This window comes from Dendrobates tinctorius, unplaced genomic scaffold (genome assembly GCF_039654945.1).
Source record: "Dendrobates tinctorius isolate UK_male_01 unplaced genomic scaffold, ASM3965494v1 ptg000120l, whole genome shotgun sequence".
NCBI classification, from domain to species: domain Eukaryota; kingdom Metazoa; phylum Chordata; class Amphibia; order Anura; family Dendrobatidae; genus Dendrobates; species Dendrobates tinctorius.
Window position 1 is genome coordinate 44,549,060 of NW_027361788.1, and position 18,582 is coordinate 44,567,641.

At 45.5% G+C, this 18,582-nt stretch overlaps 1 protein-coding gene across 4 annotated transcripts in view; it reads right to left on the minus strand.

The window, feature by feature from the left end:
- The window catches only part of LOC141046703 (caM kinase-like vesicle-associated protein), a 209,199-nt gene that overhangs the window by 128,169 nt on the left and 62,448 nt on the right, over nucleotides 1–18,582 (minus strand). Inside the window, exons 2-3 of one of the 4 annotated variants that reach the window (XM_073541304.1) lie at nucleotides 12,679–12,818; nucleotides 4,580–4,724 (exon numbers count right to left, since the gene is read on the minus strand). The exons of 2 other annotated variants lie outside the window; for them this stretch is intronic. In XM_073541304.1, the coding sequence (XP_073397405.1) occupies nucleotides 4,580–4,724; nucleotides 12,679–12,759 (226 nt within the window). In that variant the 5' untranslated portion in view covers nucleotides 12,760–12,818. Of the gene's footprint in view, nucleotides 1–4,579; nucleotides 4,725–12,678; nucleotides 12,819–18,582 lie in introns of those variants that run through there. One more of the 4 variants, XM_073541306.1, reaches the window with a different exon arrangement.

An 18,582-nucleotide genomic window follows, 5' to 3' on the forward strand; every position in this document is an offset into this window, starting at 1 on the left:
AAGATTCATATATTTATATACAGCAGGACACGGGAACAATGCAGAAATAAGGCAAATTATGTGAAGCAGAACTATCAGTATGGGAAGGGGAGTTATGACAGTAAGGCTATGTTCAAACATAGCATTTTTGCTGTTTTTTTATGAAAAGTTTAAACTGCTTACAAAAAGCAGGTCTTGCTTAGTTTTTGCTGCATTTTTTTGCTTAGTTTTTTACTGCATTTTTATTGCTGCGTTTTTTTATCAGGGTATATTTGTCTCTTGTGCATGCTGATAAAGTTTAGGGTATCAAAAAATAATCTGATTCAACTTCATCAGGTTTTGGCACCAAAAACACAGCAAAAGATGGTACTTGCTTTTATTGCAGCCTTTTTACAGCGATTTTTGCACCACCCATTGCTTTCAATGGACGAAAAACGTTGAAAGAAGTTACATGCTGCATTTTGCAAAAATGCATTTCTTTGACAAAACAGTCAGGAAAAAAAAACAAGGCGTGTGCACGACATTTCTGAAATCTCATTGTCTTAATAATAATTTTATTTCTATGGCGCCGACATATTCCGCAGCACTTTACATTATAGAGGGGACTTGGACAGACAATAGACATTACAGCATAACAATAACACAGATCAAAACAGATACCAAGAGGAATGAGGGCCCTGCTCGCAAGCTTACAATCTATGAGGGAAAGGGGAGACACGAAAGGTGGGTGGTAACAATTGCTTTTATTGTTCGGACCAGCCAGTGTATGAATCGGGTGTTCCTGTAATGCTGCATGAACCAGTTAACAGCCTAAGTATATAACAATACAGACACAGAGGGCTATTAAATGCATAAAGCATGTGAAAACATGATGCTAGGAACCTGAATATGGTTAAAAAATTTGAATAGGCCACACAGGGATAGATTAGGTTAATGTGTTGAGGCGGTAGGCCAGTCTGAATAAATGCATTTTCAGGGCACGCTTAAAACTGTGGGGATTGGGGATTAATCTTATCAACCTGGGTAGTGCATTCCAAAGAACTGGCACAGCATGTGAAAAGTCTTGGAGACGGGAGCTGGAGGTTCTGATTGAGGATGTTAACCTCAGGTCATTAGCAGAACGGAGGGCACGGGTAGGGTGGTAGACTGAAACAAGAGAGGAGATGTAGGGTGGTTCTGAGCCATGGAGAGCTTTGTGGGTGAGGGTAATGAGTTTATACTGAATTCTGGAGTGGATGGATAACCAGTGTAGTGACTGGCACAAGGGAAAGGCATCGGTATAACGATTGGTGAGGAATATGATCCTGGCTGCAGCATTCAAGACAGATTGGAGAGGGAAGATTTTGGTAAGAGGGAGGCTGATTAGTAGAGAGTTACAATAGTCCAGAGGCGAATGAATAAGAGAAACAGTAAGAGTTTGTGCAGAGTCGAAAGTAAGAAAATGTTGAATTCTAGAAATGTTTTTGAGGTGCAGATAACAAGAGTGAGCCAGTGATTGGATGTGGGGGGTGAATGAAAACTCAGAATCAAGTATGACCCCAAGACAGCGGGCATGTTGCTGGGGAGTAATGGTGTAACCACCCACGGAGATGGCAATGTAGGGCAAAGGTGGGTTAGTAGAGGAAGGAAACACGAGGAGTTCAGTTTTTGACTGGTTCAGTTTCAGATAGAGGGAGGACATGATGTTAGAGACAGCGGTGAGACAATCAGTCTTTGCTGGTACTGTGAAATACAGCTGAAAATTTGCATTAAAAAAATCGCAGCAAAAAAGAAAAAAAACGGCAAAATTGCAACGTGAGAAAATAGCCTAAATATTGAGGCAGCACAAAGATAAGGAGTATAAAATTTTTTTTATTGTCCTCTGATTTAGGTCCGATCCAGGATTTTGGTGCCCCCAATGGTCTTAAGACACCTGAGAAAGGTGGTGCTACTTCCATCCGTTACATTTGCTACCACAGGAGCACTGCTTTTAGAGTGTCAACTTTGGGGTGGTAATTATTTATAAGGTTCGGTTTAATTACAAAATGTCAAATGATTCCAACTACTTTCTAAACGGTCTACATAATTGCAGCATTTAATTTATTCTTATGCCTCCTATTATTCTTTTAGTTCTTTTAGAAGAGAACAGACTTTGTCTGATATTTAGGTTGTTAAAATTATTGTGTACAAACACCATCTCTGGTTAGTACATGTCCCACGAGGCCTTGCTTAGGCATCTCATAGGATGTGACTGTGAGCGGCAGCCAGGGCCGTAGTCATGGCTGATAATATCTCCTCTTGTGCGCCCTGGTCTCCCGTCACATACAAAGAATGTCCCATTGTCAGTGTACTTGCCTCGCTACTCTCCACACCTTCAGGGTCTCCTCTATCTTGCTTAAGACCCCCTCCGGTCTTTCTTTTCGTAGCACATCCTTATTAGATACAACATCAGCATAAGGTTCCATACAGTCCACATTCTCCACTTTCCCTGCACTCTTTCCTATGTCCTTCAGAACGTGACCGGGTCATACCGTCTTATCAGGTACCGCAGCGTCCTCCTGTTCAGACTCACTACGCTCAGGAGTTTCCTCGTCCGTTTTGCCCGACATGAGGGCATCTGCCCATGCAGTAAGACACATTTTAGAGCGACCTGCGTCACTGTACTGTTGTGACCTCTGCTGTAGCTTCTGTTCCACCACTGCTCTCACCACTGCTGCATCAGCTGCACTTCTGGCCCGCTGGGCCCTGGACGGCTAGGTTCCATGCTTTAAACGTTACAGAGCTGTCCACCCTATATGTGCTCCAAGGACCTACTGACTAGGATAGGGAAAAAACTCTCTCTTACACACAGTTGGCTCCTCCTATGTAAACTATCTACAGGGCTCTTGCTACTGAACTATAGTGTTCCCCCTCTAGTGGCCTAACTAAGGTACTGCATTTTCCCTATGTTAGAGCATAACATACATCTTACAGTAATGCAGTATACACTATTTACAGTTATGTACACTACCATTATATATATATATATATATATAGCAGCATTACATTTAGTACACCCCTTACATGATGGTCAGATTATATCTGTCAAAAGCTGTACAAAGTTCGACTATTCAAATTCATGTGCAGGGAGTTGATAATCCACAAATGCAGGTCTAATGCACAAGAAAGTCAACGGGCTGTGCTCCGTGTAGCAGCATGCATGTCACAGGCAGTGTCCAATCTTCAGCCTACTGCGTGGGGGGGCAGAAATGATTGGTTGAGAAATAACCTTACATCTACAGAAAGCAGTCTGGATAAGATTTAGTGATAAGACAACTCCTGGTTGTCATCAAATTCTTTTGTTACAATTCTGCCTGTCGATATATCTGGATGCAGTGAGTGACAGTTCTGCCATCCCATCTAGGGCAGGGGATTTTGAGCTGTCAGTATGGTGATGGACAGCTTAGCCGTCCAATCGAAGGCTGGGGTGTGCTGATCTGTCAGTGTGTTGAGTGACAGTTCAGCCATTCAATCAGGGCTGGCGAGTGTCGGGGCTTACTCTATGTATTCTTGTTTGGATTAATTACCTGGCAATTTAGCTTGCTTTCTGCCTCCCATTAGTTGCAGCTCAAGCTTAGCTCAAGTGATGTGGCGTGCTCGGTATTCTGTGTTCCTGTATCTGATCTTTGTTGCCCGACTTTGGACCTTGCCTTTAACCATCCGTTTGTCTAGTCCCTTTGTCTTAATCTGCTATTTCCATGGAATTGTGACCTAACTATGCCTTTCCCTTACCACTTTATGTGACCCTATTGGTATCCGATCCTGGAACTCTTGACTACTCAGCCTCATGGTTTGTCCATGAGTAGTGACTAGCCTCACAGCTTTCCTCGATTGTTGCACAATAGCCTGGGGACATTCTGCTGGACACTGTATTATTCAAAAGCTGCAAGAAACAGCAATGACAGGACCCACAACAAACGGGTTCTCAATGCTTTAATACACAGGATACATTATTACAACCATTACGTAGAAAAACTTGAAAGCAGGAAAACTTTGGGTCAGAGGAGGTCATTAAAAAGTGACATGATTGAGGGCCAGAGTAAAAGTTCCATTGCTATTATTAGAAAGCTAAATGTCTCCTTTCTAGTGAATGAGTCTAACATGGTTTCTTTGCTATGCACACAATGCCATATATATATATATATATATATATACACACACACATACACACACACTATACATATATATAAACTACTGTGACTTTTCAATTCCCACTTGCTCTAATTAGCTGAATGCTTTCAGCTCCAGTTGAAAAGAAGCTTCGCTTTTACATTCATGATTTACCTAAAGTCACGGGGGAGCAATTAGTGTGTGCAGGACTGTCTCCTCTGCAGCCACAAAATGAACAAAAATTCCTTGTCTAGAAATATACCCCGCATCATCACACCATCTATAATTAGAGCCTTGCATATTAGAGATGCCACCATCTGTGGGGCTCGGGAACCTGCAAAACAGCAGCTTACACATTCTCTAATAATAATTTGAAGAAAAGTATCCAAATTACGGAGGACGGGAACACAAACACTGTAATTGGACAAACAGACTCCTTTTATGTCAATCATCTGCCATTATGCACACTCACAGAGACGAATACAGTTGAAAATTAGCGTGTTCTCCAGTAATGATCTGCTGTGGATCGTTATCTGTATGAAGAGCTGACAACTTTTATCCGATTCTTCTGTCAAGACCCTCAGTGCATCATTTTCCATTATGTTTTGATTAAGGACCTGTAGGATTTTGACTAAATCAATTATAATAATGATTTAGGTGCAACATTCAAGTAAACGGTAATCACATATGTAAGAGGAAGCATTATAGCAGTTATATTCTTGTACATAGGAGTGTGAGGGAAATATATATGTATATTTGTTTATTTCATACAGATCTCACTTGCATATATCCTGATATACACACATATATTATTATTATTATTATTATTATATATATAAAATCACAGCTAACATCTCTAATATGTGACCTATAATCAACTGTTCAGAATGGCTCAACTAACTCATGACCCAGACTAGTGCAAGCCAGATTAGCTCCTTGGTGTTTTCCCAGATATCAAAAAGAGGAGGTAACAACAGATGTTTGAAACTGATGTCTGGTTTTGCTGATTTTGCTATACAATGGACAGTAAATCATAAGATGTTTAAGTTACAATCATGTCAGACACCCATATATGTTCATGTATTCAAACCAACCAATTAGATAAGATCAGCCTTATGTTAATGGGGTAACCAACCTTTTCTACATGCATCTATAAATATATGTATGTACAATAAACTAGCAGAGTTCTGCTGGAATGAGTTGTTGCTAACAAGGTGTTTAGCTTCTTCTATTCCTTGAGCACTCAATAAGACTCTGTTCTAATTAGGACAGGCCGCAGCACACAGAGATATATATCTATATCAATCAAATTTCCACAACATTTTTGGCACCCAATGTGGGGCTGTGGACGAAACACACGGGGACCCTGCTGACCGGAGAGGACAGAGGTGCCGACTAAGGCCTTGGCTCATGGGGACGGAGATTTGCGCAACTCCATAAGTAAGGTAAGAAAATCTAGTTATCTTACCTGAATGTCCCCTGTGCCCAGTCCGGGTCTGTACCTCTAGCCGGTCAGGTGTGGTCACCGAACCCAGGAAGTGTAAAAGTCCACGCCCTTATCCAAACCCTGGGATATAAGCCAAGGTGTCTGCTGTGGTCCTGTATGTGTCTAGATCCGGTGGAACGGTGACGGATTTGTGCTTGTGGTTGCTAAAAAAACGATAATAGGGCATTGAATCTCTCTAAGCTAAGATGGTCCCCGCACCACACACGGAGGTTTTAACTTAGGAGGGAAATCACAGGTGAATTCCTCTGGGTAAGCTGTCATGGTGCCCGCACCACACACAGAGGTGTCAGCTTCAAGGAGGTGTCACAGGCGAATCCCTTGGCTGTCACGGTTCCCGCACACACACACGGATGCTGTCAGCCTGTAGAGATATCACAGGCTGATCATTGGAGAGATTATCACAGTTCCGGAGTGCACGCGGATGGTGTTAATCTTGTGGGATATCACGGTGCCCGTCTCCCAAGACGGAGGGTGATACATCCCGGTGCTAACCAAAGCGCCACGGGTGATTGGCAGTTATCAGTTACCAGCAGCTTTTTGACATATGTGTTGCAAAAAAGGGCTTCGATTTCTCCCTGGACGTCTATATGTGCATCAACCTGTGAATTCACTGCTGTTTTCCATGAAGATCTGAAGCAGAAAAAGTTTTTTTTTTCCTTTTCTTTTACACTTCCTCTTTTGCAAATAGGGTGCGTCCCTGATATTTTTCATATTGTCACATTTTTGTTCTGTATTCTGCTTTTCCCTTGTTTTATCTTGCATTTGGTTAAAGTCTTTTACTGTAGTGTGAGAATTTTTGGGAAAGCTGGGTTTTTGAGTATATACTGTTGTCTCAGCTTGCTCTTTTGTTTCCATTGTTCTCAGAAGATTTTACTGAGAGACGCAGGCAGAGGAAAGGGGAAGTGTGTGTATCCTGCATTTGTGCACGGACGTTTTATTGTTGGAAGTTGTACTGAATTTTGGACTTTTGATTTCTTTTTAGAGTGCTTTTTTCCAGGATTTTACCAACTTCTTGATTATTCTTTTTGTTTTCTTTCTTTTTTCTCCATTTTCCTGAGTTTTTATTAGTTTTTCATTTTTTTTTTAAGTTTTTTTTTAATAAATATTTTGGTTTTGTTTTTTTCCTTCCTTTTTAAGCAAGTTAAACAAAAAAGGGTTGCAAAGTTTTTTTTTGAAGTTTTAATCACTTTTTTTGAAGTTTTTGGAACAGACATAGTAGTTGTCATTGTCATTCAGAAAGTTAAGTATGTGGATTTGCAAGAACAGCTTTTAAGCTGTAGCATGGCATGATGTATTGAAAAGAAAAAAGGGAAGCTAGCTAGTTGAGCTGAATTGCCATCTGCATTTTTTAAAGTGACAGCGGATTTTACAGCGTAGAAGGTACAGAGAGTTAATGTGACCAGGAAAGGATTATTATTTTTACGTGTACAAGAGAGGAAAAGGGTGTTTTCAGTGGAATTCTAATCTGTGCCGTCTGAGAGGCACCCCGTATCCCACCCAGGGAGAGGGCACCACAAGTCCAAGCATGCCTTCTTTGACTGCAGAAAAGGGGATGGAGTCCGCTCCCCCCTCCCTTTCCTCTCTCCTTCCTCTCTCTTCCATCCATCTCCACTCCCACCTCCCCTCCCTCATCTATTTTTCTTCCTATTTTTCATCCTCCCTCACCATCTCCCTCTCTCCCCTCTCTATCTTCGCCACCCCGCCTATCTCTCCTCCTTCTCTCTCTCTTACCTCTCCTCCATCTTCACCACCAACGCCCACCTCTCATCCTCCCTCATCCTCCTCGTCTTCATTCTCCCCTCCTCTTCTGTCACCTTCCTCCTCTCCTCACTCATTTCTCCTCCTCATGTTTCCAATCTGTCCTCCACCCCTCCCTGCTCCTCACCCTCTCTCTCTCTTCCACCCTTCCACCTCCCAGTTCATTGTCACCAGCTGGCACAGTGCCAAATCCAGACAATGAGGTGTCCCTATCGCCACAGGGCACCCTCTCTAAAGAGCCAGCTATGATACCGGGAGAAGAAAGTGAATTACTCCCCACACATAACACCACAGGTGCCCCCCTGATACAACAGCTAGCAGAAGGGAGGTGTGGGCCATCAGTGACTGTAGCTGCTGGGTCTGAGAATGAGGAACCTATGTGCCAGACGGAGCTGCAGTCTCGGGGGGGGGGGGGGGGGGAGTATCCACACACAAAAAGGCAAACACACAATGGCACAGTTCCTCCTCTGATGCCTAGTACCAGGGGCAGATAGTGTAAGAGTTCTGGCTCTATGTGCCCTTCACCCCTAGTCAGGTGTTCAGTATCCTGAAAAATCTGCCAGACCCAGATGTGGACCCCATGCCATTTTACCAAAGAATGCAGCAGAGCCAGCAAACATATGCTGCCACCTGGATTGATCTCTGGTCCATAATGGAAATAAAAGCAGGTGAAACACTCTGGCCAATCATGAAGGAACACTTCAAGCTTCCATCAGGATTAGATGTGCACTCCTGGGAGTCAGGATCAAAGCTAATTGAGCAGCTCAGAGAGTGGGCCAAAGCCAGACAAGCACTCAGTCTACATAACATGAGCCAGGCCGAGACAGAGTCTGTAGACGATTTTCACAGAAGAGTGATGCAAGTATTCCAAGTTTTAGGCTTCACTATTCATGATCAGAAATACGGACAAATGTTGGCACAGGCTTTTGTGCATGGACTAAGAGAACCAATCAAGCAAGAAACTGCTGATAGTGGCCAGGCCTGAGTACAGGTCAATAGCAGTAGATGCCCTGCTCGCAGTAGCCAGAAGAATTGAGTCCCACCCAGGAGTGCAGAGGACAGCCCCTCTTATGGTGGCCACTGAGGTGGAAGAGCAACCACCCTGCAGGGACAGGAGACTTGTCAGGTGTTACAACTGTGGCAACCTTGGCCATTTCCGGAACCAGTGCACAGCACCCCGGCAACCCAGGGCATCACGCAGAGGAATAGGCCAAGAAAGAAAGACAGATAACAATAAAGAACCCTGTCCATAGGACAGAGGCAAGCCAGGTCCGCAAGATGTCATGCCCCTGACATGTGAAACCCCATCAGCAGACCCAATACCTCAAATCACTGGGGGCTGTCATATCTTTCCTTGTGGACACTGGTGCAGTCAGAAGTGTGATGAGGCATGTCACCAGCCTATCAGAACACTCTGTGTCTTGTGTGGGGACTGAAGGTCAAGACAGACATTCCTAGCTTACAAGCCCTGAGCGTGTGGACACAGCCAGGACACTCCATCCTATTCCATTTTATGGTGGAGACCTAACCACCCCAGCTGATGAGAGCAATCCTACTGAAGGTGAACAAAGCATTCCATGAAGATGTGACCATGACATCTTCTCCACCCCAGACCCAAGAAGAATCAATCATGCTGGCGGCCCTACAAGAGTCTCGAACAACCGGTGCAAGCCTACCCAAGGAGGTGCTGGACATAGCACCCGGAAGCCTATGGTCCAAGGGAGACTTCAAGTTGCGCCAGGGCGGGTGTCACTCAAGACTGGAACCCTGTACCCTCACAAGGCCCAGCATCCCCTGCCCATCACCCAGAGTCAAACTGTCTCTGACCAACTGGAGGTATGAGTGGAATCGCTGTTCAACAAACCGGCCTAAGAACTTTGGCATGGGTCAGGAAACTCTCAACTCAAAGGGACCATACCCGCTTCGTGAAATGGCTGCACTGCTTCCGGCTCCAGTGCCAGAGGATCATCTTGGACAAGATTCTGAACGTTCTCCCTGAAGTTTACCCAGGCCCTGGACCAGAAGACAGCCACTCAGCTCCTCAAACTAGTTAACAAATGCTGACCTGAGGTCAAGCTGGGTGAAAGGAACAGCTGCTGGCTGCTAAAAGAGATGTCCCAGCATAAAGACCCCCTGTGAGAGCAAGAAAGCTCAGCTGGACGTCATCTCTGCTGGAGGACCCCAGTAAATTGCTTGTTTCCCTTCCGGCCCTATGTCAGAAGATGGGAGTCCCTCACGGCATTGTGAAGAGCAAGGCTAGATTGAGCCGCCTCATCCATGGGAATCATCGTGCAGTCCCAGTTTTCCCGATCAGGAGGAAGACTGTGAAAGGAGAACCAGCCAGGTTCAGAATGGTGCATGACCTGAGGGCTGTGAATGAAGCAGCCGTGTTTGAAACCCCAGTTGTGCCAGATCTGCACACTCTGCTGTCAAACGTGCCAACCACAGCAACAGTGCTCACGGTGATTGATCTGTCCAATGCTTCCTTCAATGTTTCCCCTTCACCTGGACGACCAGCTTCTGAAAACGCACAAGGGGGTGCAGAGCACTTGGACAGTGATGCCCAAGAGGGCCCAGAACAGCCTTTCACAGCTCACCAAAGCATTGTCCTCCATCCTCGTCAACTGGATTGCAGAACATGCAGAAGTCATCGACATCGCTCCCTGCACAGCATTTTCCTTGTCTCCTCTACTCTACCTGGCGGAGCAGCAACGCAAGTTCTGGAAAAACAGAGTCCAGTGGTGCCGAAAACAAGTTACGTCCCTGAAGACACCCTATTGCCCGCCAGACGAAACGCTTGACAGATGACCAGAAGACCGCTGAGGAGAAGATGGCTCCCTCCACAACTCCGAAGATGCAGGCCTTCCTTGGACCAGCTTCGTACTGCAGAACTGGTGCTCCAGTCTTAATGCAGCCTGTGTACGATTGCATCAATGCAACCCCGTTCCTCCTGTTGTTTGCAGCCTTCATCTCGTACAGGAAATTGAAAGACTCCATAGTCTCTGCGCCAGCTCTAGGCCGCCCTGACTACGAGAAGCCATTCCGTCTTTACCGAATGAAAAAAGGTCATGCTACTGGCGTTTTAAAACAGACCCACAGAGGAAAACCAGAGGCCTCTAGACTACCTCTCAGCCGGCTTGGATCCAGTTGCAAGGGGGGGCCCTCCTGCATGAAAACAATATTTGCTGCACACGCCCTCCTGACAAGGCTGCTGATGTCATTCTTGAACAACCACTGGAGATCCGCTCTCCACCACTCTTCAGTGCTCTCAGCCGTTACCTGTCTCTACTCCCACTCCCAAGGGGGATGCGGATGCGGACTCTTCAGAGAAAAAATCTGCAAGATAGATACCGTAGATGGCTCCAGTTTTGCATGAAGGAAGGTTCCACACGGGATGTGCAGTGACCAGCAATCAAGACATCCTATGGTCCAGAAGTTTGTCAGCCCAAGAAGCGGAACTGATATCGCTGATGAAGGCCTGCCAGATTGCGAAGGACAAAACTGCAAATGTCTATACCGATTCCAGGTACTCGCATGGCATAGCACCCGACTTTGGACTCATCTGGGCTGCAAGAGACTCCATCACAGCAAGCGGGTCAACCGTGAAGCATCATGGAGCCATAAGGGACCTGCAGGACGCTCTTCAACTACTAAAAGTGGTGGCAGTGTTAAAGGTCAAGGCACACGGAAAGCTGAACACAGTAGAGACACGGGGCATCAACATGGCAGACGTGGCAGCCAAAGAAGCAGCCAGAGGAAGACAATATGGAAAAATGGGAGAGGTCGTAGAGCCGGACGGCTACTACATGACAACTAAAGACGAGGAAACCTGACAAAATGACTTCCTGGAACCTGTACAAGAAGTAGCAGGACCAGACTCGAAAGGAGGAGAAGGAAAGCTGGATGCTGAAGGGCCAAAGCACTGGGCTCCAAAAACCTGTCTACATCAAACGTTTACCTCAAGACAGACACAGTCTACCTCAAAGTATGTACCCTATGGTGGTTCAATGGGCACATGGCCCCGCACAGAATTGAAGACACAGATGAATGACCTGATTAGACTGGACTCCCACCTTAACAATCAAATTTCCAGCAGCTGTCTGGCCCCCGACAACTGCAACATCGGACAAGTGGGAAAAGTTCCCCCACATCATCTGGCCTGAAGATTTTCCAGTAAGGAACCAGCTGGCGAAGACTACTGCAAAGAAGCTACTCTCAAAAATAATGTGCAGATATGGGGTTCCAGAAGTGATAGCAAGTGATGAGGGACCCACATTCACAGCAAATCTAACACAAGAGATCTGATCAGCAGTAGTGTCAGAGTTAGGCCTACACACTTCCCACCATCCCGCACCATAGACTAAGTGGGACACTTAAGTGCAGCATGCAAAAAAAAAAAATTGCCCAAGAGACAGACAAACCATGGCATTAGACTCTCCCATAGGCTCAGAAAGAGCTGTCACCAATATGAAATTTAGTTGGGTCCACACCAAGGTTAGGGGTATTCTTCCCTCAGCAGTTGACTATGCAATGTGATACGTTGTCTGCTTGTGTAGTTGATTTTACCAAGAATTTTGCTAATGTCCATTCTCGAGTTTTTTTCCTTCATTGCCAGGTCCAGATTCGGTGCCTGGTATGCACACCCTGAAGTCAAGGAGACTGAATGTTGGTTGAAAAAATTCGTAAGCAGAGCACTCGATCCCAGATTTGATGGCCCTTCTCCAAGTGCTGACGCCACCAACCTGGAGGGAAAACCCCCACCTGGATCCACGCATCGCATTGCAGGAAAGCCCTCATACCAGAAGATACATCTGAGCTGGAATGATGCTGTGGAAGCCCTACCTGACTGAATAAATTACCTACCTGATAGAGAATAAACATCACTGACTGCATAGACTAATAAGAGACTTTGATTACATTGCACCAAACTCCCGTTAGGGACAGATCTCCTGACCGCCCATTTGTGGAAGTCTGTGCGAAGGGGGGCGTATGCGCTAGGCATGCATCAACCCACTGGCAGCATAAAAGAGTTATAAACCAGAAAAACAATGCAAGAAGTCCAAAGTATATTGCGGTATAAAAAAAAATCACAAAAAACTTTATTGAGAACCAGGTAGCATATAAATATAGCCTAAAAACAGTGACCCATGAAAACACGTTCAGTGAGCACTGTGAGAATTCAGAAGTCTGCAGTCACATAGAATGACTACAGACTCAGCACAAACCTAGACAACCCCTTTAATGTGCCTAACAAATAAAAACATGAGAATTAGTCAGTATCACAAATAATATTTACATCCAGGTACCTTATAGATGACGTCGTCTCTGTAGTCGTTCTCCTTTTCTTCTTCTTGTCCAGACCCCATGATGAGTTTTCTTATCCACATCTCGTCTCTGCAGACTTTTATCTTCTCCGGTCTTCTGCAGCAAATCTCCACACAATCCCCTTAAAGATAGAAGTGTTATTATAATGCTCCTAAATAAAAATGTCTGCAATACACTGTCGCCTCACACTATTCCCCTCCCTCCTCATACTGTTCACCATAGTTTCTCCTCATATATTTACCCCCTCACTCTCTATACCAGTGATGGCGAACCTAGGGCACGCAGAGCCCTCTCAGCTGGCACGTGGCCTCGCCTCACTTCCTGCTTCTCACACGGTGCGCGGAGAGGTGAGTGTGGCCGCTGTGGTGTGTGTGTGTTTGTGTGTGGCGGTGAGTGTGGCCGCTGTGGTGTGTGTGTTTGTTTGTCAGTGATGTGGAGAGGGCCAATGATGTGGAGAGGGCCAATGATGGGAGTGATGGGGAGATGGCCGATGGGGAGGGGGCCATTGATAGGGAGAGGGCCAGGGATGGGGAGAGGGCCAGGGATGGGAGTGATGGGGAGAGGGACAATGATGGGGTGATGGGGAGGAGGAAATGATGGAGGTGGTAAATGGGCAATTTCTACATGAAGGGGATCATTATGGGGCATATTTCTACATGAAGGGGATCATGATGGGGCATATTTCTGCATGAAGGGGATCATGATGGGGCATATTTCTACATGAAGGGGACAATGATGGGGCATTTGACATGTGTTGGCACTTCGTCATAAATAATTGGGTTTTAGGTTGCAGTTTGGGCACTCGGTCTCAGAATGGTTCGCCATCACTGCTCTATACTGTCTGCTCACACATAGCCCTGACTCCCCACACTGTGTCTGCACATATCCCATCACCCTCACTCCCCATACATTTTTCCCATCGCTACTCACTGTGTCCACATACATTTACCCGTTCACTCCCCATACTGTCTGCACCCATTCCCCATACTGTTTCCTCATACATGCCCTCATATATACATACATACTATTCGTTGTGTCATCAAATCTCCCCACACATTAAATCCCCCATCCCACTCCAAATCCCCCCACACATAAAGTACCCCCTCATCTCCACTCCAAATCCCCCCACACATAAAGTACCCCCTCATCTCCACTCCAAATCCCCCACACATAAAGTACTCCCTCATCCCCACTCCAAATCCCCGCACACATAAAGTACCCCCTCATCCCCACTCCAACTCCCCCCACACACATTAAGTACCCCCCATCCCCACGCCAAATTAACCACATCCTTAAAGTACCCCCTCATCCCCACTCCAAATCCCCCCACACAAAGTACCCCTCATCCCCTCTCCAAATCCCCCCCACAAAAAGTACCCCCTCATCTCTACTCCAAATCTCCCCACACAAAGTACCCCTTCATCTCCACTCCAAATCTCCTCACACAAAGATAAGATAAGATAAAATAATCCTTTAATCGTCCCACCATGGGGAAATTCAGAGCATTACAGCAGCAAGGCAGGAACAAGTACAGCTAGAGATGCATAAAGGCATTACATTGACAGTAGGTAGGTACATATACGAAAAAAAGATATAACCGGACTATAACAACTTTGGATATATCAGTTCACTGTTTGGGTCGTTCTCCGTTTTGGACAGTGCTGGTTATACAGCCTAACTGCAGCAGGAAGGAAGGACTTTCGATAGCGCTCCCTCTCACATTTAGGATGAAGTAGCCGGTCACTGATAGTATTGCACATCTTTGTCACGGTCTCATGCATGGGATGGGAATCATTCTGCACCATGTAGCTCACCTTGGCCAGTATCCTCCTGTCGCCTACTTCCTGAACTGGATCAAGGGGGCATCCCAGGACGGAGCTGGCCCTTCTAATCAGTTTGTCCAGCCTATTCCTGTCCCTGGTTGATATGCCACTACCCCAGCACGCCACACCAAAGAAGATGACTGATGCCACAACAGAGTTGAAGAAGGATGCAAGGAGTGCCACCCTAACTCCGAAGGCTCTCAGCCTTCTGAGCAGATAAAGCCTACTGTGGCCCTTCCTGTACACTGCATCTAAGTGATGGGCCCAGTCAAGCTTAATATTGAGGATCACACCAAGGTACTTATAGGTGTCGACTATCTCAATGTGATTTCCCTGAATGTTCACCACTACTTGTGGATTTTTTCCCTTGCGAAAGTCCACCACCAATTCCTTGGTCTTCCCGGAATTAATCCTAAGGTGGTTCCTCTGACACCACTCCACAAAAGCTTGGTTAGTATTTCTGTACTCTCTTTCATCTCCTCCTGTGATGAGGCCTAATATTGCAGAGTCATCAGAATACTTCTGCAAGTAGCAGCTAGATGAGTTGCACTTAAAATCCGCAGTGTACAGTGTGAAGAGAAAGGGGTAAGAACTGTACCTTGAGGTGCCCCTGTATTGCAGATCACCGTGTCTGACACACTGTCCTGAACCTTTACAAACTGAGGTCGGTTCGTGAGGTAGTTAAGGATCGAGGTGGAGAGTTGGAGGTCCACACCAACAAGGCCCAGCTTGTCTCTCAGTAGACCTGGCTGTATGGTATTAAAAGCACTAGAGAAATCAAAGAACATTATTCTCACAGTGTTCCCAGGTTTCTCCAGGTGAGAGAGAGTCCTATCTAGAAGGTGGATAATGGCATCATCCACACCAATGCCCGGCCTCTAGGCAAACTGGAGAGGGTCCATATCCGAGCTCACTAGAGGACGGAGACGTGTGAGAACCAATCTCTCTAGTACCCTCATCAGGTGTGATGTCAATGCTACAGGTCTATAGTCATTAAGGTCGTTCGGATAAGGTTTCTTTGGAACTGGTACCACACACGATAATTTCCACAGTTGTGGTACTATACCTTTTCTCAGGCTCATATTGAACAGATATGTAATGATCTCACTCAGCTGGTGCCCGCAGGTTCTGATTAGCCTTGCACTGATGCGGTCAGGATCTGCAGCCTGCAAAACTTTGATCTTATCCAGTTCTTTTGCAACCTGGGTACTTGTGAAGAACAGACCCTGGCTCAGTTGACAAGATGCAGCAGGGGGTGAGGTTATTGTAGCAGAGAGGTGTGAATGGTATGCAGGGGCAGGAGCAGCCAGTGTGTGATTAAATCTGTTAAAGAATAGATTAAGTTCATTAAGCCCCTCTTTATCTACAAAAGTACCCCTTCATCTCCACTCCAAATCTCCCCACACAAAAAGTACCCCCTAATTCCCACTCCAAATCCCCACACACATAAAAGTACTCCTCTTCCCCTCTCCAAAACCCCACCCACAAAAAGTATCCCCTTATACCCTCTCCAAATCCCCCCCTCAAAAACTACCCCCTCATACCCTCTCCAAATCCCCCCCCACAAAAAGTACCCCCTCATCTCCTCTCCAAATCCCGCCCACACAAAGTACCCCTTCATCTCCACTCCAATCTCCCCACACAAAAAGTACCCCCACTCATCCCCACTCCAAATCCCACCTCACATAAAGGATCCCCCCTATAATGTCCTCAGATTTCTGTCCCCTTCTCCGCATGTTTCTACACATGCATCTGTCTGCACCCATCCACTCCATATAGCGTCCCCAACCCCAACCATCCCTTCCTAGCCCCCAGAGCATGTCCTTACATTTCCACCATTGATCTTCGTTGTCTTCAGCTCCATTACCCCGTCTGGAGCTGGAGCACTTACCACCAACCGCAAAGCTGCCTGTGCCCTGTGTCTTCGCCTCTGAAGAGCCGGCGTGTGACATCAGCAGCATGATCATGTGACCTGATCACGCTGCTGGCGCTTCATTCATGCAGAAGTGCCGGCGCTTGGCGGCGGTCAGAGATTACAGCAACAAGTGAGTCACGTGTACTAGCGTCTGACACCTGAAGACGCTTGTACACCGAGTCATCGACCGACGCGCAGCACTTTCTCTGAGCCGGCTGTCAGTTTGACAGCCCGCTCAGAGAACGGGAGAATCTGAGTGGGGGCGGCAGAATGCCGCCAACTGGGAGCCTCCTCCCTGGACCACCGCATCAGGAGGCCCGATGGCGCCCCTCTGTCGGCTGCGCCCGGGGTAAATGCCCCGGCTGCCCTCCCCTGGATACGCCTCTGAGCTGGAGTATTTATGCTTGTGCTTTCTAATTATGATGCTACCTCTATCCAGATGTTTTTGTCGTCTCCTTTGCTTATTAGCATAAAAGAGTTGCAGCACTTTGGGACAGGAGCAGGATTTTAGGGCAAGTGATAGCTAAGGGGGGATTGTGATGGAAATATATATACATATGTATATTTCATATAGATCTCAATTGCATATATCCTTATATACTGATATACACATGTATACATACATATATATATATATATATAAAATCACAGCTAACATCTCTAATATGTGACCTATGATCAACTGTTCAGAATGGCTCAACTAACTCATGACCCAGACTAGTGCAAGCCAGATTAGCTCCTTGGTGTTTTCCCAGATATCGAAAAGAGGAAGTAACAGATGCTTGAAACTGATGTCTGGTTTCGCTGATTTTGCTATACAATGGACAGTAAATCATATGATGTTTAAAGGTACTGTCACACTAAGCGATATCGCTAGCAATATCGCTATAACTTGTGACGTTATAGCGATATCTCTGTGTGATACTAACCTACGACCCGCTCCCCCGCTGGTTATCGCTGATCGCGAGAGAACATCCTGGACCGTTTCTCGTCGTCAGCTTCCTGCGGCGCTTCCTGCTGTGAGGACGAGCGACGCGTGGAGCCGGGCGGGAGGACGCAGGATCGCCGCGTCTGACAGGTAAGTAGCGACCCCCGTCTCCAGCGATGTCGCTGGTGAGATCTGCCTGTGTGGCAGCTCACTAGTGACCACTTAGTGATGCACCAGCGATCCTGACCGCGTCATATCGCTGGTCGGGATCGCTGGTACATCGCTAAGTGTGACAGTACCTTTAGTCACCCTCATGCCGGACACCCATATGTGTTCATGTATTCAAACCAACCAATTAGATAAGAATTTCAGCCTTATGTTAATGGGGTAACCACCCTTTTCTACATGCATCTATAAATATATGTATGTACAATAAACTAGCAGAGTTCTGCTGGAATGAGTTGTTGCTAACAAGGTGTTTAGCTTCTTCTATTCCTTGAGCACTCAATAAGACTCTGTTCTAATTAGGACAGGCCGCAGCACACAGAGATATATATCTATATCAATCAAATTTCCACAACAGGAGCATTATTATAGTAGTTATATTCTTGTACATAGGAGCTGTATTATAGTAGTTATATTCTTGTACATAGGGGCAGTGTTATAGTAGTTATATTCTTGTACATAAGGAGCAGTATTATAGTAGTAATATTCTTGTACATAAGGAGCAGTATTATAGTAGTTATATTATTGTAAATAGGGAGTAGTATTATAGTAGTTATATTCTTGTATATAGGAGCACTATTATAGTAGTTATATTCTTGTACATAGGGGACAGTATTATAGTAGTTATATTCTTGTACATAGGGGCAGTATTATAGTAGTTATATTCTTGTACATAGGGGCAGTATTATAGTAGTTATATTCTTGTACATAGAGGAAGTATTATAGTAGTTATATTCATGTACATAGGAAGCAGTATTATACTAGTAATATTCGTGTACATATGGGCAGTATTATATTAGTTATATTCTTGTACATAGGAGGCAGTATTATCACAGGTATATTCTTGTACATATGAGCTGTATTATAGTACAGTTGTGGCCAAAACTATTGACACCCCTGCAATTCTGTCAGATAATACTCAGTTTCTTCCTGAAAATGATTGCAAACAGAAATTCTTTGATATTATTATCTTCATTTGTCTTAAATGAAAAAA